Source organism: Coturnix japonica, chromosome 2 (genome assembly GCF_001577835.2).
Source record: "Coturnix japonica isolate 7356 chromosome 2, Coturnix japonica 2.1, whole genome shotgun sequence".
Classification (NCBI taxonomy): Eukaryota; Metazoa; Chordata; class Aves; order Galliformes; family Phasianidae; genus Coturnix; species Coturnix japonica.
The window spans coordinates 37,688,486-37,714,854 of NC_029517.1; the positions used below are offsets into that span (position 1 = coordinate 37,688,486).

At 37.3% G+C, this 26,369-nt stretch overlaps 1 protein-coding gene across 2 annotated transcripts in view; it reads left to right on the plus strand.

The window, feature by feature from the left end:
• The window catches only part of ANO10 (anoctamin 10), a 102,742-nt gene that overhangs the window by 12,103 nt on the left and 64,270 nt on the right, over positions 1 to 26,369 (plus strand). For both annotated transcript variants that reach the window (XM_015853937.2, XM_015853936.2), the window contains exons 10-11: positions 3,449 to 3,640; positions 5,349 to 5,477. In XM_015853937.2, coding sequence (XP_015709423.1) covers positions 3,449 to 3,640; positions 5,349 to 5,477 — 321 coding nt within the window. The remainder of the gene's footprint in view (positions 1 to 3,448; positions 3,641 to 5,348; positions 5,478 to 26,369) is intronic.

Genomic DNA, 26,369 nt, shown 5'->3' on the forward strand with positions numbered 1-26,369 from the left:
TCCATAGCAAAGGCCCTTCATTGCAATTGGAGCAGTCATCTTTTTCCACTATTTGTTGTCTTCTGAATTATTTTTAGCCCTAGTAGTAAGGGCTACAAGGGCTACAAAAATAAAAAATAAATAAAAAACCACAAAAAACAGACAACAAAAAAACCACAAAAAACAGCCAAGCAGCAGTGATGTAACTGCGTGTTTCTTCTACTGAAAGACTTGGGTACCTCCTGTTTTCTTATGTATGTCAAATTTTGTTTGTCATTCTTTCTGTCAGCCATTTCTGCTTCTCTATTTCTCTATCTCTGTTTAACAATCAGTATGGATTTCTTGTTCTTTGGAGCCTGTTTACACCTGTTTTTGCTTGGTCCCAAAAGTGTTTCCACTGGCGCAACAAATGCTGCAGTCCTGGAATAGCCCCAGCTATACTTGCTATCTTCCACATTTCTCTTTTCCTAATCCCAGCTTTGTTGCTGGCCATCTCCTGTGCTGGACTAGGAAGTCATTGTTCACAAAGACAACATAAAACTACTGTAAGAGTTAAGTTGATGAGCACAATAGCCTGTGCAACCTAAGTGTTTCTAACTGCTTGGCCCAGCAGCTTATTTTCAGTCTGTGCTGCTTTATGGTGCACTGAATCTGATACAGTGCATAAGCCCAGTTATGTCAGTACAAAGGGGTGGGAAAGAAATGGCTGCATAAGGAGCTGCCTAAATTAGTATTATCTCAGAAGAGGGGATGAGTGTAACATGCCTCCAGTTTCCAAGGTACAAGGACGAGTAGTGTGGCATGGGGAAAAGGTGAGAGGAGGAGGTGCTTCTGTTGCTGTTGTTGCACTGGTACTGGTTTAAACTGTCAATTAAACTATAGCCTAAGAGGGAGTATTTTTGCCTGAGTCAAATACTACCTTTGCAGCTGAATAACTGTACAAACATTCCACTGGAAGTGATGGTATTTCTCACTTTATACTTGGGGAGGAGGATTGACAGAGAGCATGACTGTCTTACAGTGGAGAGCACAGCAGAAATCCCGAATTTAGTGTCTGAACTGGTAGATCAGCATAGTCCAGTGAGGAGCCCAAAAGTGTGCCAGCACAGGTCCAAGGGCTATGAATTGGCAGCAGGCATTGACTTGCCTGACCAAATAAGCTCTGCCTCCTAGAGCTGAGCTGCCTTCTGATTCTGAGCTGGCATATACTAAGCCAGTGTGATGTCTGAATCCTGCTGGCCAGTGCTTCTTGCAGATCGGATGTATCTGCACCTGTTGTGTGGTCATACCTTGAATAATTTTGCAAGGGGAAACAGTAGGTCAGTTGTGGGGTTATGACTTTGCCTTTGAGTTGCCCACTTCTTGCCTCAGTTTCAGTTCAATATACAGTGTATTCAATGCCTTAGATTTTAATTTCAGTGTAAATATTTTGATTGTGCTATATTTATGAGTATGCAGTACCAGACCACTTGTTTCTAAGCGTTGAGCTGTCAGCAGAAAAGAGTATTACTAAAATTACATCTGTCACAAGGGGGAAGCATTTGACTATGTTTAGTAACTGAGGAGTTCAGCAGGAGTGTTGACAGAATTCTGTGTTTCAAGATCTTTTCTTTCCTTTTCCTTTCTTCCCTTACTCTTTAATATTCTAATTTCTATCTTTGCCCTCCTTGTCCTGTCCCCTTACCCCCTTTTTGTGTCCCTCCAGCCCTTCACCTGAATTAAGGCATAAAAGCTTCAACTTGTAGTCTTCATTTCACCCTCGTGTCTCTCCTAGTTCATTTTGAATTCTGAGTTACTTTGTTGATTCTGTTTCCTTGATGCCATAGATTGTATTGCTCCTGTGGCTACGGCAACAGGAGGTTGATAATAATGATAACAGCACAGCTAACATCCTGTCAGATTTTTCCTTCTTAAAGTGTCATAAATTAAGTAGGAGAAAAGTAAATGCCTGTTTTATTTTCAGACTCTGCTGTGCTGATAAGTCAGTAGGTACTGAGCATGAAAATGAGAAGAAAGAAGTGGAAATGCTGTGCAGTTAATGGGGGGGGAGAAGGGGGTGGAGGTGGGGGGTGGAATTATAAAGGGACTCACTGCTCATTGCTTGAAACATGTAACTGATAGCAGGGACAAATGTGTGACTGCCACTCCAATGAGTGATGCTGCATGAATGTCCCGAATGAAGACCTTGCTAAAATGCAGAGCTCATACAGGAAATATCTGTGGAAAAGAATCTCAGTGATTTTAAACATTACACAGCTCCTTAGGGTCTCACCTGCAGAGCAGGCCGGGTCATATGTGAGATGTGAAAATAAGCTCTAATGAGGAATGTAGCTAATGAATGGCATGTGTTGATTTCTGAGCTGGTTGGCTTCTACTGCCTGTTTGCCAGAGCAAGAGCAGTAGGCACTATAGGTTCACTTAACTGTCATCAGCAGAAAGGTTAGAAAATCATGTCTGTGGTGCGTGGAACTTAAACTAATGTTATATTTCCTGTACTAATCTCAGTTACTGTCAAGTCTTTATTGATAATTTTGTCGCTTTGTTTATTTCATTTTGAGAGAGAAGAAAATGTGTGGGTCTGGATGAATACAAAATAGCTGTATCTTAGTTTAAGTAGTTTATGATATTTAATCACCCTTTGTTTGGAGAACACACTGAACAAAATCAATCCTTTTCTTTAGAAATTATTGGTTTATTCTTCATTTTCATGAATAATTGCTGCAATCATAGAAAACTATTATTAATACAGCAAAATTAGTACGTAAATATGCATAAAGACCTACATGTGAATACTTAATCAGCATTTAAGTACCCAAATTCTTCATTCAAAAATAAGGAGATAGATGCATTGTGGATTTGCCAGAATGAGGCTTTTTGTTTGCATTAATTGTTCCTTTCAGAAGCCAGTACCACATTTAGTCATTTTAGCCTTCAAGTAGGCAATGAATTGTGACTTAACTCATTTGAAATAGATGTGCAGAAGTATTAGTAAAGGGTTGCCTGTTTAAAACCTATGTTTCTGGTTAGATCTTTCCTGGACAGTCTGAAGTACTAGGCGTGTTTATAAGAGCATTGTGTTTATAAGAGGAGGATGTTCTGCCAGTTTACGTGAATGATGCTGCTTTCTTGTCCTACACTGTTTGTTCAGTAGCTGTTTCAATAGGATAGCCAGGAACTTAGGGTGAGTTTTTATATAATTACTGTGTATACTTCATGCAATAAGTGAACATTACAGAAAGTGCATTAGGCAAAAGGAAAAGCCTTGGCCTCCCCATATTAAGAAGTTTCGAATAGTTTAGTATTGTAAAAATTACTAGAGAGAATGTCTTTTTTTCTACTGCTGGTCATTCTCACACATATGATTTGACATGAGGAACCATCTTTATAGCTGTATTGTTAATTGCACATCTTCATGTATTTTTTCTGGGTAAAAGTTGCTCTTTTTTTTTCTTCTTCCTCTATTTTCCAGGGTACATTTGATGATTACTTGGAGTTGTTTTTACAGTTTGGCTACGTCAGTCTTTTCTCGTGTGTTTATCCACTGGCTGCTGTCTTTGCAGTGTTAAACAATGTCACAGAGATATATTCTGATGCCTTAAAAATGTGCAGAGTTTACAAGCGTCCATTTGCAGAACCCACAGCCAATATTGGCGTTTGGCAGGTAATCTTTGTTTCTTTTTTAATCATTTATTATAAATGACTTTTCACCAAATTTAAGCTGTGTGTTTCATCATTAGCTGCTTTTAACTTTTGGTAGGTATTTTGTCATCTTCAGTGTCATATGATACTATCCCATTCCACTGTAGTACATTTAGTGAGGTTTTCAACCATGTGTAATTTTCAGTTGCCTTTGAATAGAAATAAATCCTTTCATTAGTCCTTTTATGCCTATATGTTGTGATTCTGTTGCAATACTGACAAAGCAAAGCTGCCAGGTACTGCCTAGTAATTTAGAGCAAAAGTATTCTGAAATTGGTAACATCTGAGGCCATCTCAGAAGCATGGAACTCACGTCACATAGTTTCAGAAAACTGAAGGATAGGTAAATACTTTGAATCCTGAGTCATCCTGGCTGAGTGCTCTCGTGGTTACTGGTACTCAAGCTGACAAAATAGCTTAGATCTGTATGTAGAGGCTGTTCTTTCCTATAGTGTAATCTACTTAAAGAGTTTCACACTAGAGAAAGTTGATTAGGGATTTTCTCACCTCAGTTGTTACCTCAGAGGTTTTTATGGTAAGAAGGAAGGATAGTCAGTCATCCAAAGATGTAAGTTTTCTGTAGCAGCAATGTGAAGTAAGCTGGAGGAAAGGTCTAGGAGATGATCTGTGTTCTAGTTTAAGCTTTCTGTTGATACATGGTGAAGACAGAGGACAGAATAAAATAGTAGTTTGCTTAATTTTATTTTAGCAATCTATTTTACATGGGAAATTAGAGCACTGGCTGAAATATTTCTGTTAAAGAAACACTGGGATTATTATATCACAGGAGCTGAATCAACAGCTTACTGCCAAGGAGAAAGTTACTTCTGTGAATTCATTGTGATAATTGCTACATTTCCATATCAGCTTTTCTTATTCAAGAGAGAACCTTGGAATGAGTAATCACTGTATTGCAAAAGCAATTGTTGTACTGTATTTTCAGGCATTTTGTGGGAACTTGATACACAAGTGCTTCCCAGACTTGCATATGTTTAAATGTAAATCAATCTTTCAGCAAATTCAACTACTTTTAGCTTGAAAAACTGATTGCTATTTAGAAGGGTTCTGAACTATCCCTGCATTTTCTGATTGCTTAACATAAGAACAAAACAAACCAGAGTGCTGGGACAGTTAGTTCCTCTGCTTTTTGCCTTTTTTTCTTTTGTTTAGAAAAAAAAATATGTGTTCAAGAGTACAACTGTAGAACGATGTGCAGTCTTTTGTGTGTTCAGATTGAGTCGTGAAGATACCAAGGTTAAGACTGCTTTCCTGACCGTGTTATTTATTTATTTATTTTCCCAATGGATCATTCTGAATTCTTTCAGGAGGTGATATGATATTAGCTCCATCTAGGATGTTTCTGCTCTTTAAATACACATACATACACAGATACTTTAAATTACGGAAAAAATCAGGGTTGCCAGCTTGCTTTCTGGTATTACAAACCTTGTCGTGGTCGTGTTGTTGCCTGCTTTTATGGTTGACATAGGGTAGATGACTTGCCAAACTAGTCTACGTTGTAGAAGTCAAAAGATGGAGAGGAAAAAAAGAAGTAATGACTCTTCTGAGGATTTCATAGAGAGGGAGGGAGAAATTTTATAGAGCAATCTGGGGACTGGTAAACCAGAGATAATGGTCGTAACTGTGAATGTGTTTGTGTCTTCTTTCAGTTGGCTTTTGAAACTATGAGTGTAATCTCAGTAGTTACTAACTGCATACTGATTGGAATGTCTCCACAAGTGAATGCCCTTTTCCCAGACTCAAAAATGGACCTTGTTCTGACTGTGGCTTTGGTAGAGGTAAGTCTGACTTCAAGTAGTGTTCAGATAACGCGTTTTAGTAGGAAACAACGTGAAGAACAGTGGAAACCATACCAGTAAGTAGATGAAAATCTGCTTATTTTAGAAGGATTTGAAAGCTTGCTCTGCCAAATAAGTGTTTAAACCTTGCTTTATTTTCTGTGCTTTCTTGGAATGTTGTTGCTATACTTTTGCAGTACATTCTTCATCTTTATGAATGTTTCCAATAATGACTTGTCTGAAACAAGTATGTATAAGGACTAAGTACTAGTGATTGTAAAACCATTTGAATTTTATGTTTTCCTAATTCTATATAGTAAATTCTCGAGTTTCTTTTCAGGCAAATGGCTGGCCATTTAATATCTTAAAGAGATTGTAGATCATTGTCCTTATGTATCTTCCTGTTGGAAATTTCTTGCAAGAAATGTAAAATGTCTGTGAGCAGGACTCTGTTCCTTGATAGGCTATAGAAGAATATCAGCATTTTTGTGTATGATCATGTACCATTGTGCAATTCCTGTGCTTTATTTAGGTAGCTCTTGGAATTTCATTTAAACAGTGCATCTCAAACACATTATCTATAAATCATATGGAAAGGAGAATAAAGCAAATAAAGGAATAAATGAAAGGAAGGAAGTCTGAAAAGATAATCCTGAAAGGAGAAATGACAAAAATGTTCTTTTATATGAAGAAACAACATGGAGAAGTTTTGTAACACAAGGTACAGGGTGACATTTGGAACAGTTCTCCAAAGTGAAAGACATTCTGAATATCTATATCTGTATGTTAAATTACAAAAATGACTCCAACAAGGATAGTTTTTCCTTCTGTTGAAGGCAGCTCCTATTGTATAGACGGATGTGTTCTCAGTTACAGTAATAATTTTTAACTGTAGTTCGTTGAAGGTTTTTCAAGTAAAAACACTGATTTCAAGAGGAAGGAAGGGAGAATGACTAGATGCTGTGGGACTGCAATCAGTTTCAGCAACAGCATGATTTTTGGTAGCTTAGGGAGATGGGTATATTTTTGCCTTCTCTACCTGGGAACCTGTTTTATCTGTTGCACTGGCATTTTCTTTTATCTGGTGCATGATGAATCAGATCAGGGAGCTGATTTGACAGAAGCTGTCTGATCCAGTTCACTGGTGAAAGGGAGAAGGGCAAAAAGAGTGCTGTACGGAAGGCAGTATTGCCCTTTATAGCAGCGCTGTAGGTTTCTGCTGGATTAAATCTGTGGAACTGCAGCACCGCAGAGTCTCTCCTGTAAATCTTGTTTCATCTAGAGGAAGATAGCTAACCTACGAGAGGAACACAAATCTCACATTATTGGCACTATTCACACACACGTTTGCTGTATTTATTAATGATAGTTGTGCATATTACTTGTAAAAACAATGCAGATACAGAATACATTACACGAAGTCTCTAATACAAACCTGGTGCTTTTTAATCACAGCACTGTCAGGGTAGGAAAAAATTCTGTTGCATGTGCCAGGTTGTCAACAGAAGAGCTTTTTAGATCACCTACTAGAGATTTTGTGCTGAAGAATGATAGAGTTATTTTATTTTCTGGTGCTTGCTGCAGATGGAGGTGAGAATTTTACGGTGTATCTGGGCTGTGTTGACAACGGTTTGGCAGGCAGTGTGAAGATGTTAAGGAATACAAGAAACTTACTTTTGTAGGCTATGTGTGCTTTCACGTGTTCAGTGGATGGGGTAACCTACTTAAATCTTAGCTGTCATTAAATGTTTTTGTCGGGTTTAAGTCATTGAGACTCCAGTTGAATATTTATACCTGGTTTGATGCAAAGCTAAACAGAGGAAGTATCGTTCTTACCAAGCAAAGCATAGGTGGTAACAGTGACCTGAATTTTATTTTTTTCCTAAAAATGCTGGTGTTTGCTAATGATGATACTAATCTCTTTCAAATGAAAATGTGTTTACCTGGTAAGATTTGCCATCGCTTAGTACAGATGTGAAGAAGAATGTTTGATACTCTTATAAGCATTCTATGCCAAGCACTTACAGGTTTGTGCAAAATAATTTTCCATTAACAACGCTGAATCTACTGTTGCCTACATTTTATGGGCATACATGTTATATCACCAAAGCAAGTGCTAATTAAATACGATAAATCAGTATACAGTTGATAATAAACAATACTAAGCATTAAAAGAATCACATTTAATAATGTTGAAGTATTAAAACAGCGATTTTGCTTTTTGAACAGTTGACCTATTTTTATCAGTCCAACATCTGCTTCCATGGCAACATAGTTTGAACCTGGAGCAGAATCATGAAACTCCCCTCTTTTGCTTATGAATGGATGCTAAGTGAGTGAAGCAAGTGTAGTTTTCAAACAAAGAAGTAGGTACATGCTATGAAAGTGGGAAACAGTAGGCCCTTATTATCATTCTTCTAAAAGAGTTAAGTCCCATAGTTGGTTTAGTTCTTCATGCTCTACCATAGATATGTATTTTCTTTGTGAACTTCCTGCGCAAAGTAAGAAGCAAGGTTAAAACAAGATATAACCTAATTTAGCAGCACTTTTGTTTCTTTCGTTCTTCGAAAATTAATGTCACAGAGCTTTATTCTTGATAACTACTTAAAGTGTGTGGGAGTCTAAATTAGAAAGAAGAATACTAATGAAACTGCTTTCAGTTTCTACTCTGAAAGCTGAGCTCCAGAAATCAGTTACATGTCCAACACTTAGTAGTAGAGTGGTTGTGTTTTTGTTTTTGTTTTAAGTCATCCACCGATAGGAGTCTCTGTAAAAATTTATACCAATGAATCCTAAACTCCAAAAGTTATTCATTTTGCATCCAGCACTCAAATGGTGAACTTTTATGCTGAAGTGAATGCAGTCAGGATGTTCTACATCACACAAAGGCATTTGTGGATAAGTTTTTAAATGCTGAAGAGTAACACAGGGCTATTTTGATAGCTGTAATATAAAATGTGATCGTATAGTTTATGAATATGGTTTTAGGAAGAATGTAATTATTTCTGGTGTAGATAAAAATGAGGACCATAGTGTAAGGGTAGGGCTGGGATATTTGTAGCAAGCATGGCTTAATAAACATTTGGGCCATAGCAGTTTGGTTTCACAGAGTCTCCTTCTGTGGGAATATTGAAGACCTTTTCTGGATGCCGGCCTGTGTGACTTACTGCAGGGTACTTGCCTTTGCAGGGAGGTTGGACTTGATGACCTCTTTGGGTCCCTTCTAACCCCTGTGATTCTTTGGAAGCTGATGTTTAAAGTTATTTATTTATTTTATTTTATTTTATTAGGAAACTGTACTGGATGAAATATTTTTCAGTGGCTTTGTTTGTGCTTATCTCCTTGTAACTTTCTGTAAGTTGCAGTGGGTGTTCTTTCTTTGTCCTCGGTGCATTTGCTCTTTAATCAGAGAAAATTAATGATCAGTTTTGGAGACACATGGACAACACTTGGCTTTCTTACTGCTGAAACTTTTCAGCGATGGTGTTTAGATATTTGCTTATCTGTCTGCTTCTGCTTTCCTGTGGCAGTGTAGCCTTTTCATACTGGTAATGCATACTTGCATGCGTGTGTACTGCTTGAGGGTGTTTCATTTATAGTGTCAAGTTGGAATACTGCTACTTCATTTGCAGCTTGAGTAGTTTGTCAGTTTTCAGGTACAAATATAAATGCTATTTACTACTAAGTATTTGATGTGTGGATTAAATTAATTTCTGACTGACAGTTTGATTTGATGTAAAGAAGTTAACTGTAGAAAAAGTGATTATCTCTGATGAATAAATATTAATTGGAAAGCTATATGTGCAGTTTTTTTTCCTGAAATGTTTAATGATAAGATATAAAACTTACTGATAGCTTTGCAGATCTTTTTTAGGAAAGTACTTAGTAAGCTTACTCATCCAGCGTTTTATTCTAGTAACACAGATATTATAGCCAGCACCCATCTGTGCCTGCTATTGTGATGAAAATAGGAACATGTAGAAAGACTAATGGAAAAATGTACTTTATATAAATCATTAAATTATTTGGTTCATTGACGTATACATACGTAAAATAATCCTGCGTTGTTACCAATTCTGCATGTTAAAAAAGGTTAATCTCAGCCACTGGTGATTTCAATTAACTTACTGCTTCCATTTGAGAATTCCTCAGCAGCGAACAGCTTAATATGCATAGGAAATCAAATCTAAAAGTCTGCTTTAAAAAAAGAAAATATGCTTTCATTTTTAATAGTTTACAAAATGTTCACTTGAGTTTTGTATTTTATATTGGACTTGTAGATAAGCCACTGCAAGTTGGTTTATTCATAGATTTGCAATTCTGAACCGTAAAAATAGCTTTTTGATGTTTGAATTTCAAGCTGAAACCATGTGAAAAAGAATTGGGAGATGCAGAGTTTAGCACTGGTTAAAAACAACAGCGGGAAGTTTCTGAAGGTTACTGTGGTATAAAAACATAGTATAGTGATCCTTCAGTTTAATTGGCAACATTTGATGGCTAAAAATGAACTCAAATTTCTGTGTGCTTTCTATAAACTGTACTTTTCAAGAGGTTGTTGGCATTGTAGGTTTAGTTTGAGACTGAAGATGTCAGATATTTTAGATATGTTAATATTCTTTTAACAGGGGAACAGATTGCTCCTCAGATTTTTTTCTCACCTCAGTGAAAGGTTCGGCTTCACAAGGAAGAAGGATTTATAGATTTGTCCCTTTAAAACTCTATAAAATGCTTACTTCTGAACCAAATTCCTGCAACCATATCAATGAAGTAAAAGAAACACAACACAATTTTGCAGGCTGCACATTAACTCAACATGTTTTTAGTTCCAAAATCAAACTATATCACAGTTCTTTTTATTGCCATCTCACGTGGCTTTTGTTGTTATTGTTGGTTTGGAGTCTGTTGGGTTTTTTTTCCAATTAATGGCAAAATAAATGAAAGTAAATGTGAAAGAAGTTCTTAGACCTATGTGAGTTTGTAGATGCTGGTTGTATTTCCTAGCATGCTGGTATTATAGAAATGAAAACACATACTAACATCTATTTATTCTTAAATAGTGCAGTTGCTTTTTGAAATGTGGCTTTTTTTTTTAGAAAAAAAGCAGATTTTTTTCCAATAGGTTGATCAAGTAGTATGTGCAAAAAATAGCATAGCTAGGTTGGGTCATTGACTAATCTAGGCCAAATGGCAACAGAGGACAAAGGAAGGTTGTATTCGTATAGCTAAATGTGTAGTCTTGTTTCCTCGGAATCAGTTCCCTCACTTTGTTGATCTGTGGTGTGAATCTTTTTAAGGTTTACTCATGACTGAAAATAGTAGAGGTTGAGAAATCAGTGCCATAGGAAGTACCCCAAGATCACTTCTTAGGAGAAGCAACAGTAGCAAAACAGGAATTCTCTTCCCTTGCTTTCAGCTGGGTGGGAGCACAAACAGGGGCTGCAAAAGGTATGAAGTGCTACTCTGCTAAAAGACATGAAATTTCCAGAAGGATCACAGAAACATTTTGAGACATGCAGGGATTCCTTGGCTAATTTCAGCAGACATTAGTGTGTCTTCTGGAATTGTGCTTCATCATGAATTTAACATCAGTTGGTACTTACAGACTGTATTTTTAAGCCATACCTATAATAGAAAGGTAGAAGGAGACCATACTTCGGGAAGTCTTCCAGGAAGAGAGCATATCCCTTCACTATGCTAACAATGCTTCAGAAGTGTCAACCTGGAAAAATAACAGGAGAAGATTGAATGGAAATATTTTGTTTTCCATTCCTTCTGGGATTGTGTACAGTTGCCAAAATAAGGCAACTTCAAAAGGCCGTATGAATAGAGAACAGATCTTTGGAGACGATTACAAGACATTTTAAAGAGCTCATAAGAATCAGACATTCAGATCTCTTTAAAACCCACTTAAATTAATACTGCCCACAAAGAGGTTTCCTTTCATGTGTAAATGTTTCTTTCAGCTCAAGCCTGATCAGGATGTATGGCTTCCTGGCTTGCAGTTGGGGCTGTCAAACAAAAGACAAGTTAATACCTATTAATATTCATTGTTTACCTTCCACTTGATTGTTTATTAATTACTTAATGACAAGATGGGGTATGAACGTTCTGAGCCACCTGGCTTTACAGCTATCCCAAAGGTTGGCTTAGTATTTCATGAAACTGAATTGTTTTGTAAATAATGTATTAATTTATTCAATTAAACTATTTAAATAATTTTTTGCAAATGAGATATTCATAACTGTCAGAAAAAGCCTGGATAGTAGCATCTGCTAGAGAATACTTACAGCTATAGGATCTAGAAACCTTATTCCCATACATCTGTGGTGCATTTTGCAATAGCATTTTTTGGATATTATTTTTGTTACGAGTTTTCCCTTTCCAGGGACTGTGATGCTCTTCCCATTTCCCAAGTTATACATAATTCTTTTATCCAAGGAGGCTCTTAGTTTAAAATAAAGAAAGAAATGAAAGAAACTCTGTGTACCATTTGAGGGTAAATCCAATTTGTCATTTGTATCTCCAAGATTCCTGAGAGTGAAAATGAGTGACTCTGAGCAGGTAAGGGAATCCCAAGGAAGAAAATGCAGGTTTTGCAGCTGTAATTGGAGGAGAAATAGAGAACAGAAGTTGAATAGAAATGTCTTCAAATGGCAGGAGAAATCCAGTCATCCTTGGGTTGGAGCCTCCGTATTGTCTCTTAGATACGGACATCTTTCTTCAGGGAGCCTTAATGATGTGATATTTTGGTTTGCATATTCTCCATCTAGAAACTTGTGGAATAATTTGCTTTTATGCATTATTTTCTACAGTAACTGCTAACACTCTGTGGTCTAGTGTGCTAAGATCTAATTTAGTAATAGTTTTACTGGCTTCGTTACACAGCTGCTCAATACAGTACATGTAATTAGTCACTTATTGGAAAAATGCAGCAGGAGTTACCCAATCTTTTCCAATCTGTTATAAAAAAATGTGCTAAATCAGTTGCTCTATCTCCCCCCCCCCCCCCCCCCCCCCACCTCAGGAGTAGTTCAAAAGCATCATTTGCTTTTTTAAACTGTAGATTTATTTAAAAAAATAAAGTTAAACCTCTCTGTTATTTGTTTGTTTGTGCTGTGGTTGGTCTGTTGTTGTTCACTGGGTGAAGAGACAAGACAGTGAAGCACTGGACAGAAAGGCTGATGCATACAAAGGGTTTTTTAATATTCTCTTTGCGTATGTTTTACTGAATGCAGACTGAAGTTGATGGTGAGTCATGATACAAAGTAAATGTCAGAAGAAGTGGGGTTTAATTATTTTTGCACCGAGTCTTTATCTTTTAGTGGAAGGAAGTGTCAATCCAGAACGTCGCTCTTGTGATCAGAAATTACTGGTGTGATGTGTAAAATTTCAGAGGGATTTTTCATTAACTGTGGCAGTGAGCAAGGAGCCTGTTATGCTGCTGCTTTCTATTCCAGAGCCTTGAACGGTGCTTTTGATGTCATGAGTGATTGCTAATGTGTGCCTATAATCAGCTGAATCTCTACACTGAATTCCTACAAAGGAGATTCAGTTAGGAGCTGCTGGGAATTCATAACCATAATATGTTTGATCAAGGTTAGTTTTAGTCAGAGGATTTGTCGTAAGATGTAGAGTGAGTGTGTATGACTGTGGGCGTGTTATGGGGATTACAGATAAACCAATATCAAATATGAGGGTGTCTATTATTCAACTTGAAATGTTATCTTACACTGTTTGCAGTGCTTGAGCTTATCCAAATCTCAGTTTTTTGTTCAGAAGTTCATAACCATTGCAAATAACTTTGTGTGGAACTTGTTTTAAGATTAGGTGAAAAGGGAATAAAGGTCATTAAAATAAATGTTGAATTTTTTACAGTTATATATTATCAAATAAGTTACTGACCTCAAATACTTTCTTGCTGTATTTTTTTCTAGCTTCCTTTTTTAACAAAAGAAGTCTGTACCAGATGTATTTGGTAACAGATAAAGCATTAATGTATCCTGAGGATCAGTAAGTTGGAAAAGTTGAAGTATTAGTTTAACTGGTTGCATTTGGCTGTTCTGCTTTATTTCTTATGTAACTGTAGAAGTTAGAGGGGCAAGCACAGAATCACAGAATTATCAAGGTTGGAAAAGACCTAGAAGATCATCCAGTCCAACCATTACCAATACTCCAACCATTACCAATACGAAGAAGAGAAAGAGAAGTAGAGAAATAATGATGTCTTTCCAGTAGTTTTCATGTCAATTTAAGTACCTAATTTGGGTAAATATCTATTATATTCTTAAGAAACATACTATGATGTGTTTATAGGGAAAATTTGAGGGTTTACTCCTTACACGTGAGTAACCAATCCACTATACAGCTTATAAAGTGTTTCTGTAAGTGCTTTGATTTCTCTCTCTTTAATTGCAAGAATCTACTTTCAAGTTCTGTCTGCAAACCGTACTTACAGAGTCCAAAGTACATCAGGTAGTAAAAATGGTATGTGCTTCTGTTCCTCCCAGTTCATTAATTGGTCTTCCTAAGTTTGGGTATGTCATAAGGTACAAATAGGTCTGCCTTTTTATGACGTTGAGTTTGGGTTAAGTGCATAGCTTGAAAGCCCCACATAGCACACAATGTCACTGCTCATTTCCTAGATAGTAGTGACCACATTTCTGTGACTGCTGTGTCTTTTTATTGGTGCAGCTGAAATTATGAGTTTTGAGTATTCAGTTGAGCTTGGTACCATTCTTTCTGTGAATCTTCTCCCCTCCCTCCTTCTGTCCCTGTTTCTAAAGGTGGAGTGAATAACAGTAACGGCAGGCTGCTTTTCTCTGCCCTCTCCCCAGTCACAGATTAATCTCTTGAGTTACTCAGTTGAAATAAAAGAATAATGAAATTAATAAAATGAGTGCAGCAGCGAGTCAAAAGCTGTGTGTTGTAAAATGTGTTCAGAAGCGTCAAAGTACATACAGTTGTATGATACATTTCTCAGATTTTAGCCAGGAAAGCTATTTACTACAATTGCCTTTCTAATACACACGCTGAAGAAAAAGGAAAAGAGATTGCATCTTCCTTTGCAGTGTCACATTGTATTAAAACCTGCAGCTGTATCATTGCTCAGCTTGCCTCTGAAGACATCTGAGCCGCAGAGATGCAGTGGGCGATAGGTGCATCATCTTAAAAGCTATAAAGTGAGACAGATAAGCTTCTTTTGATCCCACAAAGAAATTGTAGTTAATACGTAAACAGTTGCATTGTGGGTTTGTTTGTTTTTTAAGTTTGGCAGAAGGCTTACAACTTTCCTATCTCTCTGTCGAACAAAAGAAGTCTCCTAACCTGTCACTTTTCATTAACACATTGTCTGGAGATTTTGCTGTGGTGTGATAGTATTAATGCAATTCTGCTGGTGCAGCCATGTTCTTATGCATATAAAATATGTAACATGCAGTGATAGTGTTGATTATTTATTTATTTATTTTGTCATAAAGTCAAGATACACAAGTCCCATACACTCTTTTTTTTGATCAGAAAATAGTGTTTTCTCTATGGTAAACAATTAGTGTTATATCAAGGCAAGCCTGTGTTAAAATATGTGCATGAAAGGTAAAAATGTTTACGTAGGCCAGAAAGCAAATTACTTAGTTCTTGTGTTGCCAGAATTTTGTTGGCAATTTCTAAAGAAGGCTTCATGTTATATTCTACCTGATAGACTGATGGTGAGCCACAGTTTGCTGTGGTGACCTCTGCTCAAAACAGGAAGATTTGAGGTGTTTTCTTAGTTATGGAGTGTTCTGTGCAGGGTGGCAAGTAAACTTTTCCAGCATTGTCTCTTTCATTCTAACAGTCTGTGAGACTGCAAATGCACCAAGGTGCTGTCAGTGAGCCATTACAAATGGCGAGTCATTAAAAATAAAGCATAATCTGTACATGTGGCCAAACTCAAGATAATCCATTTCATTAGAATTGCTGTGCATGTACAAACATGTGCCAATTTGCTAATCTAAAATTCAGATATTTTGTAGTATGCTGGTGTTCTGTGGCAACATAGTATTCAAGAGTATTTGACAATTTCAGGTCTGATGGCGGTTTCAGGTCTGATAACGTTTGAAATGGATTTGGTATTTGAGAGTAAATTTCTGGTGCCTTGGCAGCACTTTACCAATCCAAATGCAAATCACTGCCACAAACATTGGCCAGAGTTGGTGGTGTTTCTGTTTTCAAGTCACTGACTAGAGTTTAAAACTAGAGTAAGAATAGATAAAGAAAAGCAAGAAAGTCCAGTGGCTTAGAATGAAAAGAAAATGAGCATTCACTTGTGATTCTGGTAGTCAGAGGGTTACAATTAAACGCTGGTGTGGTAGAGTTCATTATCTGCGTATGTGTCTTAAATATTCTTAAAATCTGTAGAATTCTGTGATGTGGAAGATGTGAAATTATTTTTGTACCTTTGTTGACAGTCCTGTTCTTTGTTGATTGTGTTTCTGTCCCTGGATTTAACAACTAACTCATATAAAGTAAGTTTATCACCTTGAATTGATAGTTTTCAAAAGGGCTCTGCAGATATGCCATTAGTGGCTGAACTCCAGTTGGGAGGTACTATGACAGTAAGATTTTATCTTAGAGAAGAGGTGAGTAGAAATTATAAATAAGGTAGTAGTTGTCATGTTTCTTCAACCACTAGAGGTCTTATTTGTATAACAGTGCAAAGTGTTCTTGAGAAGCTTGCCTTGATGCAGCTTTCTAGTGGTTCACGTGATCCAAGAAAAGCAGAGAAGACATACAGGAGTGTGACACTGAAGAGATAGGTAGCAGACTATGAAGTTAAGAATGTTATGAACTAGGAATTTGATATTTCTGGTTCTTCTGGATCCAGAAAATGAAATGAAAGATTGCATCTCAATCTACAGCTAGACATAGGGGCTGATTATGAAGTAAGACAAGACTTGAGGAAAAATGTATTTAATCAAATATGTTGTTAAAGAGTTTTGTCATTTATCTAAACTGTGCTTAAAGAACCTCTTTCGCATAGCCATGTATTTTTGACATTGATTGTGTTATGTTCATTTCTTCTTTTCTTTTGCTTTTGGTCACAGATGAACTTTTATTCATCTTTGCAATCTGTGCAAACATGCCAAGATACTTCCTTAGGCATCTGCTTAATATGGAATGTGCCTCATTCACAGGGCCTGTGAGAATCTCAGTGCAAATATCCTCGTTTTATTTCTGTTCATGCAGCCTGAATCATAAATTCAGCATATAGCATTTCTTTTGGCACTTTCTAGGAGCCTTTCTTTTGTTTTTAAACATTATTTGGCAGTTACTTGGCTTGTCAGCACAGAATCTGTAGAGACAGCTTTCTCAAAAGCTGCTACTAGCTTAGGGGTTTTGCATACATATGGTCTTAAAATTAACTTCTGCAAAACTGAACTTGGTCTGGTTCTGTTCTTTTGTGTGGAGGTCCTGCAAATTTTGTTTAGTGAGTCTTAAAATGTGCAGATGTCACCCCACATTCTGAGCCTGTGATTAACAGGTGGGGAACAATGTAGAAAATACAGCTTTGCATTTTCTCAGTACTTTGTAGTTATAGTTTGAGAAAGAAATTTTGTGTAACTCGATTATATACCAGAGTTCTTGCAGGTGCCAGCATTAGTTACACAATTGGGAATTTAATGGAAAGTTTTGTGTAAGAAGAAATTTTTTACAAAGCAAAACAACTTTCCTCATTAACTCCCACTGAAAATCAAGGGGAAAAAAAAAGAATGGTGGTCTAATTTTTATTTCAGTTTTGTTCATTGATATTTCTTTTTCAGCGGAAGCCATCTGTTTGGAGATCTAACAGTCTGTACCGCTACAGCACTGTATTTCTGAGCACGTAATACTCATGTCATTTGGCACAGTGTCTTGCTATTGCAATGCTGTGACAAAACAAATGGTGGCGTGTATCTCCTTTCAGCACTGTCTTGGCATTTAATGGCTCTAGATTTGGTTTTTTGTTGTTGTTTTCCATTTCCTTGCAAGAAGTGTAGAGAACAGTGACTTCTCTCACTGAGCATCTCTGACAGCTGTAAGACCCCAATGCCAAGTTCTGGTTCCCAAGCCTTGACCTCCTCTTTGGCTTCTTGTCTGGTCTCTTGGCCGGCTCCTCTGCTGGTTGCTGTGGCAGCTGCAGAATTGTCACTGGATCTGCAAAGCTGGCTCATTCCCATTCTGCTTTATTGTTGGTGGTGCTGCTTCTCTTAGCTCAGTGAGAACTATCTGTATGTTTCAAATATATTATCTTGAGAATAAGAATTCTCAAAATAGTCAGATTGCTGTGATACAAATACTGATTTTTAATTTTCCTGCTTTAAATAGAACATGTTTGGTTCTGCATTGCTTGGAAGTAAAAATACTCTTAATGCAATAGGGCACAAATAATAGCAGCTTTTTCATCCCTGACATTTTTGCTTGGCACTCGCATTCTGAATAAGAAGAATGACAGTACGTTCATTGTGTGAAATACTTCGGTCAACTTTGTAGCTGAAATGATTTAAAAGGGATATACTTAGTAATTTTAAGTCTAACATGTATTGAACTTGCTACCTATTCATGCGTAACAGTACTCAGATACAGCCTAATCTGATTTGAAGGAGGTGTGGTAGAATTCTAAGAGGGAGGAGAGAAGGCAAATGAACGCAGGCTGCAGGGCCAGGCAGTGTGGTTAAACTTTGTGTTAGGTGACTAAAACTTGGAAAAAGAAAATGAAGAACAATATGCTTTGTTTTGTGTCAGCAAAAAGTGAAATTGGAACTTCCAACAAAATTGTCTATTGAAATGTAGCATCTTTAAAGCTAAACTGGATAGTGACGAAATAGAAAGAAATGACTAATGATGTTAGAGATCAAATGCTTTGCATGACTTTAGAGGAACTATAAAGCAGGACCAAAATAAGCCTTCAGTGACGATTACATGGTTGCACTTTGGCAGAGGATGTGCAGGGTTTTAAGAAAAGCTGCTGTAACTAGATAACCTCTCAGTATGTTTATCACAGTGGCTGTGGTTCTGCTTTAGAGCGGAAGAGACAGTCGTAAATACCGAGTAGAGGAATGTAAACTGTTTCTGAGCATTTCAATTAAAAGGACGAGAGGGGAAAATGTTTTGACCTTAGCTGCTCACAACATATTAGAACATATACATTCTTCCTTAAAGCACTCCAAAATAGGTTTGAAATAAACAACAAGTGATTCAGAAGGGTCAGTCTCCCATCTTTCTAGAGGAAACTGAAAATATGTTCCTTATATAAAGATTCTTCACTATATATGACAGTCTGGATACTGAGAAGTTAGATTTGGGTAGTTCATGTGCACGTGTATTTTAGGGACTCACAGCATTCTGAGAAGGCCATTGGAGACTGATTGCATCTTTGAAGAGGTAAAATGTCAAATATTTGTTTCCTGGTGCTGCCTTGCATCCCACGGATTTGGCCTCCATTATTTGTGAATCTGATTTGATACGTGAGGAGGGTTGCTCTTGTGGAAAACTTGTCTATGGGCAGAAAAATAGCAGAGCATTGCTGCTGTGATTTGTAGGAGAAAATGTAGAACAGTAAGAATCCAAAGGAACTTTGGTCTGCAGAAATAATGCCTCAAGAAGAATCTTGTTCTGTTGACCAGGTTTACCAATTTTTACTATTTACGGATTAGGCATTCCTAACAATAATAAGAAAAAATATACTACTGTAAATGGAAATGCTGAGGTTTTTGCTGTAAATGCAAAGTTTATCTGGAACTGACTGTTGTTGATTCACGTCCCCTAATGAACCTACAGTTTAGCAAGACTTTGAGAGTTAAATTCTGACACACACAGGTGTTTCTATTAGCCAGTTCTGAGTGTGTGTTCCCAAGTTCAGATTTCATCCAGACTCACCCCTGGATCCACTGTTCCAGACAATCCCTTAATAACCTAAACATTGATCCACTGACTTCTGGAAATCTTTAAATTTCTGCTTCTCAGTCTCTGTTGCTTCATACTTGAATGTAGGTTTCAGTTTATATTGCATCCTGTATGTAAAGATACAGCAGAAGACTGCCTTTATTTTGAACAGGATAGGCCTTCTTAATGCTGAGTACCATAAATGCTGGGAATTCTTTTAGTTTCTCTTATAACTGAGATATGAGGAGCATGTTATATTGCTTAAAGGATTTTCCTTTTCTCTTCCTTTTCATTCCAGCATTATTGCCTCCTGCTGCCTACCAGAGTTCATTAGCAAGCAATTCTAAATCTCTAATTTCCTAATATTATATAGTATCCTCACCACTCTTCTCTTATTTGTTTTTGTTGTTGTTGTTTTCTTTTTTGGTCTGTTCTCAGTGAAATCCTATCTATGATATTTATGATATTTTTACCTGATAATTTTCCTGCTTGAGGGGATCATACATTGTAAATGAAGGTACTGATTTGCCTTGTCCATCCACAATGGTTTTGTTTCCTGATGAACTGTTGTATTGTTTGGTAAAACTGGTTTATTTTAGAATATTAGCTGCGGATACTTTGGATTGACTAAAGTGCAATTGAATGAATAATTGTAAGGTAAAAAGCTTTCAGAATTTGGTGATCACAGAGTGTGATAACTGATTATTGTATATGTTGTTCTTCTGTTCATACAGACGAATGTTGGTTGCTCCAAATGTAAAGCCTTCTATTTACTTTAATGGAAATCACAACAGGCAGAAAGAGTAAAATGACATTAACTGATAGAGCAGATTCTTAGCTGTAAAACAGTATTTCTCACTGTAGTCACCACCATTAGCTGATACACATGGAATAGCTTGTTGAGATGCTGTTCATTTCTTTGTGTGACAGCTGTGCATGACTGCCTACAACATGGCTTGTATGGCTTGTCTTTCTATTTTCTCTGCTGAAATGCACCACACACCACCTCACTGTGCTCACATCCACTGTTGCACCTCTGTAAGTGAGAATCAATGAATATCAGTGGGTGCCCTTTTTTCCACATGGAGAAATTCAGTTCCACACTTTTGCTTCATCTGCACTTCCATGTCAGACGCCATTCTGTCAGACTGCCCCTCTGCTGCCATCTATCACACAGCAACAACATGTAATGGGATACTGGTGGGAAGGTTCAACCTCTATTGCCACACCATCAACATCCACTCTGATGTCATGGGCCAACATAATCAGATAGGAGGTGTATTTCTGTATTTGTGAGCTGGGGAGCTGGACCTGAGGAATGGGGTTGTTTTTAGCAGAGAGAAGTATTAGTCTATATATCTGTGGAATAAAAATGGGGAATTGAAATTCTTTGTTTACCTCATTGACGTAATAGAAGAAGTATAAATACCTTGTTTGGAATTTGGTCACTTTACTATAGTGAATGCTGCCTTCTTGCCGTAGATTGGAACTCATGCCAAAGGCAATCAGTATCACTAATGTGTAAGTCATTCGCCAGCAATAAGTCTGTAGTCTGAACTAGTTTTTCTGAATCAGGCTGTATGTTTCCATTCCGTAGTCAGAGGCAGCATCGCTGCTTACTGGTTGTGAGAGTATTTCTATATCTGTGTCAGTCAAATTGAGTTACTGTAAGTTACGTGTGTATGCTTATCTAACTTGAAATCAAGGGCATGTGACCTTCAAATTCTGTATAGGTTGTTGTGGAATAACAGACATAAAGATATCCTGGCACTCCTGGGAAATTACTCTAAGGAAAAACTCAAAAAAGGGCAGAGTGCTGGAATACTTGGAAAACGTATAGTGATCGTCTACTGAAGCACTATGCGGTGTGTGACCCAGGTGATTTGTGTTATATTAATGCCTGTAAGAGTTGCAATTATCAGTGCTGCATGTTAATGAATTTTCAGCCTATTTTACACTGACTGAAAAGCTTTTCCCTCTTTTTTTTTTGAGTTGTGAGAATTATGTTCAAGCTTGATCTAATTCGGTTCTGTCACAGTAATCGATACTATTCCAAAGTGCTCTACTATTGTTAGTTTGTTTAAACTGCAAGAAACATCTGTAGGACAGATGCATAGATTGTCAAGCTGATGGTTAATTAGCCAAGGCTAATAAAAAGGGGAGGCGCTATGTTTACATCTTGTTAGCAAGGAGATAATACAGCGAGTGGGACTGAGGAGCCACTTTATGGGGAAGAGCTGATTATGAAAATGGAGTTTATGATGAGAAAGATAATTTTATGGTCCATATTTAGGTTATCTCCTTAAGATATAAATTGGCAGCAGTTTTTTATCTGCAGATTTCATCTTTGATTTTCTGAATGTGTTTACTCCCTATTTTCTTGTACTTGGTTATTTTCTAACGCACTAATGCAAATCCATTACTGCATTTAGCACTGCTTTGCTGAGTGATGATTGCCTGTGCATATGTAGAAGAGAGGTAATGCATTCTCATTAGCAACGTTTTCTTTCTTCTGTACTGTGGAGTAACTCACGAGGAGATTTTCTTAACACTTTCAAGCTCCGGTTTGTCGCTTTGCACTGATGACTCCTCCTGTTTATCTTCCCACATGAAAAAACAAGTCAGGTTTTGTTTGAATTGGATGTTTCACATCTTCTTTAAGAGCCAAGTACCAAGGATGTGGTACTTAGGGATATGATTTAGTGTAGGGTTTTTAGAGTTAGGGTACTATGGTTAGGCTGCGGTTGGACTTGATGATCTTCAAGGTCTTTTCCAACCTGGGTAATTCTGTGATTCTATGAAATACATTTTTGCGTATGTTATTTCGTTGTAGCAATTTGTTCTTTAACCACGTCTCTCTTGTTGAGGCACTCAGTTCTTCCTGGAACGCTTTTGTTTCTTACTGAATAACCTTCTGCACTTTGAACTAAGTTCCATATTAGCTCTCTTGGCTTTGTCTTACAGGGTTCATTAGGGTACATCCAGGAATACATCATTATCATCGCTGGCAGTGCTGTACTGCACAGGACTGTTGTTCATCTTTGTGCAAAAAATGGCTGTTTTTGTCTTTCATCTGGACTTATCTTGTTGCTCTGTTTCCAAAATAAACCTTGAAATCCAGGAAGTCTAAAAATACGTAGTTAAGTGGCTTTTAATTTTACATTAAGAATTTGAACAATTTAAAGAACCTTGAAATTATTACTGTAAAATTAAAAACCATTTTACTTGGTTAAAATTCCTTGTTTTCACTATAATTGTTCTAGTATTGAATAAATTCCAATGTTACTAATACATTGTTTAATAATAATATATTATTATATATATTATATAATAAATAATAAATATTTTATTTTATAATAAATAAAATTTATTTATTTATAAATAAATAAATATTTATTTATTTAATAATAATAATTAATAATTATTAATAATAAAGTTTGTCTGGACAAATGCCATCATGTGAAAATTTAAACAGCTCTTTCCTCTTTTGCTCTGGTTTGTTTCTGCCTTCTAATCTGAGGAAGCTAGAATGATACCAGTGTGAAGATGCAGTCCATTAATTGTACCAGTGTACTGCACAGATCAAGAATCTAACAGGCCTCCAAAGCAACATAAAAGCATCTGCAAGAAATTATGTTAGAATAACCCTGGCTGTATGAATTCATACTTTATCCCATATTAGCGTCACTTCGTGATTAGACGAGCACTTAACATTTATAATATGCATTTATTTACTTGGGAAGTTGCCCTTTCTCCCTGCTGAATTGCCAGGGTATTCAGAGCTCAAAACAGTTTCTTCCTGTTTATTGTTAATTGTTAAATTCTGTCTGCGTTAGCATTTTAGCCATGTTCAACTGCTGAGTTTTTGGTTTAGAAGTTCCTTAGTATTGTTGGTGGGAGGGGTGGGGGTGGATTTTAGTCCGTGTCTGTGGAAAACGTATTTGATAAAGGATAATTTCGTTAAGTGTTTTGAAACAGGGAACACATTGAAACAGGGAACTTCTGGGTAGGTCTGAAAACTGGCTTCGGTTGTAGAGCTTTTGAAAAACAAAGGCAAACTCATACGTGTTTTTTCTTTTTGTATATCCCCAGACGTAATTGATCATTTGAATTCCTGCTCGCAGATGTTTCCCTAGAGACAGGATGTTTGGAATGCAAAAAATAAACTCAATGAAATTTGACGTAAAATAGTTTTAGCAGGTAGATATTTATTGTCAGCAGTGACGTAGGTGTGGCTCTGGAATAAGGAAAATAGTGATTTTGCTCATTGAAGAAGAACGAGTCTGTAATGGCTTGAAATCAGAGTTACTGAAGAACTTCAGCAGAATTTTTCAGCTGATATTGGAAAACTTTTTGAATAGACCAAAACCTGTCACACACTGTTGTGTAGACACCTACTGGTTTGCAGTGCAGAAAAAAAGCTCAGCTGCTGATCCTTTGAGTAGGTAACGCATTTGAAGTGCGGAAACATGCTTAAATCATAGATGAAGGTAAATAGTTATCCTCTGCACATTGCCACACCATCTCAGCAGCTTGGAAAGTTCCTGAGTACAAATAAATGGTCTGACAGAGGCCAGCGTTCTGTTTCATTTTCCCTTTGCAGTCGTGTTTTCTCCCATTGATTAAAAGTAAGTGGAAAAATGTACGATGATGGGTGTAGAACTTGGTACAGGGGAATTAATTTATTCCTTCTCATTATCTGATATGATAAATGATAAGGTTCTTTTGAATGCTTTTATAATGCAGCTGAGATGCTATTTTGGATTCCCAACTGTGGGAAGCAAACTTTGGAAAATATTACATAGGCAGACGGGATGTCATTTGCTCTCCTTTTCCTCTGCTTGACACGAACTGACTCTGTAAGTCTCCTGTGTATACTCAGAAGAGTTTTGAGCCAAATATTTCAATATTTATATCACACGCAAGCAAACAAAAACAAACAGAACAGGCAAAACAACAGAGCCAGGAACCCCAATGGGTTTAATTTAGCTGCTCTCTTCCTCTGCAGTTCAGGTTTAATATATTTATTTATTAAAGCACAGATTAGGCTTTTTATCTGAACATCTAGAAGATATTTTGAGAACTAAATTGTTGTGCAAGTTTGTCTTCTTTTTAAAGGAAGCTAATGATGAAACAGCAATGCTGGCTTTGATCGGTACTGCCAAAGCTCTTTTGCGATAGTTGCTTAGAGGTAATATGTCATTTTTGAGTATGTTGTTAGGGTGAGTCCCCATGGGTGAGGGATGTTCATCTACATATAGAGCAAATTTTGTGGTTTAAAAATAAAGTCTTTTGATGAACAGGGTGTTGTTCTTGTTTGTCCATGTCCCTCGAGTAGTGCTGCACAGTGATCAGGTCTCAAGGAATAATTTATATATGTTTTCAGTTACATTTTGCAAATTGTTTTGTGGACAAGAAGACAAAGCCGGAGGTACAGGTGCAGCCTGTGGCATGAGAAGCTGTGAAGCAGCAGTTTGCTTGGAGGTACACTGGGGGAAGCTATCATCATCCACTTGTCTTTGCTTCTCTATTCTAAAGGCACGACATTGGATGTTTATAGGTATCGTTCTGAAGTAACACAATAGCGTTTGTTTTCGTACTCTTCTAAAAGTAGCTCTTAACATTCTTCAATTTCAAAACCCCTGTGAAGAGGGCAGGGCACGGAGGAAGGGATGTATGGGGGAGACTCAGAAAGCAAGGGGAGAGATGGAGATTTCTGGGTTATGTGCAGCCTGACACTGCTGCCAGCACAGCTCTCTCCAGAGTGCTTTGGGTTAAGCAGGGCAGGTATTTGTTTTGTTTTTGCTGAAGGCAAAACAGAGAAGTTCACCTCCTGTAGAGAGTGGAGTCAAAGCTATGAGTACAGAGCATGGGTTTTGGGATAGTGCAAAGTATGTGAGGAGGTGGAGGGGAGAATAACACCGTCACAGCATCCGAACAAAGGAGGAAGATGGTTCAGAGTTCTCTGTGGAGGGCTGGGATGGTTGGGGGATGAGTGTGGGGGAAAGGTGTAGAGTTCATTTGTGTTTTTATACATTTAATACTGAGTTCTTCGAAATGTGTGTGGCTCCTTCTGAGATCTCAGCAGACAGGCTCTCAAGGCATTTTCTTGGTCTCTGGCATCTTTTTGATTTTTCTAGCTGTGTTAGTATGGCCCTGCAGCAATTCCTTGACAAACAGTGACAAACTATTTGTGGTTGTCCGTCTCTCCATGCTGTTAAAGGGGAATAATTAGAGAATGGCTTGTAACGAAAGCAACACAGAGTGCTTGGGGGAGCTGCTCAAGAAGCACTGCTCAAGAAGTGCCTTCTTGATTGTATCAGTGTGCATTGGCTGCTTTTTTGGTATATTTATGTGCATAAGGGAATGGATGCTAAAAAATGTATGAATACATGCAAATAGTGATTGGAGCAGTTACACATTAGTGGTGGGCAAGTCTCTGGTCATCTCTTGCACTTTGTCCCTCTGCAGGAATATTCAATAATAGAAAAATCAGTTACTGATTGCATGTGATAACACAATTCTCTTCCATAACTTGAGCTTAAAAAAGACACACAAAAAACTATTCAATTTATTTTGAAGCACTGAGTTGTACTACGTAGATTTCTACCTTACTTGTAATTTTCTTGCAGTTTGACAGAGAAGGGGAATCTTTCAAAGCACGACATGGTTATTAAAGAAAATCTGTATTAAACAGAGGGGGAAATGCTTACTGCGGTCCTCTTTGCTATTTTTATCAAAAGGGACATGAAAAGGGATGAGAAATAACTGTAGTGGAACTTCTATTACTCTGTCACATGGTTAAATAGTGTTCCCAGTGCTGTCTTTTTCTCTTTTTATGAATAGCAGAAGCACATTAGGCCGTATGGAAACTGTTAGTTTATGCTTTCAACCAGTGATTGAGCACCTGGTGTAGCCAGTCCTGGCAGCACAGGTAGAAGCAGTTCACCTATGTGACTGGAAGGGATGGAGGCTCCATCCTCCCCTAACTTC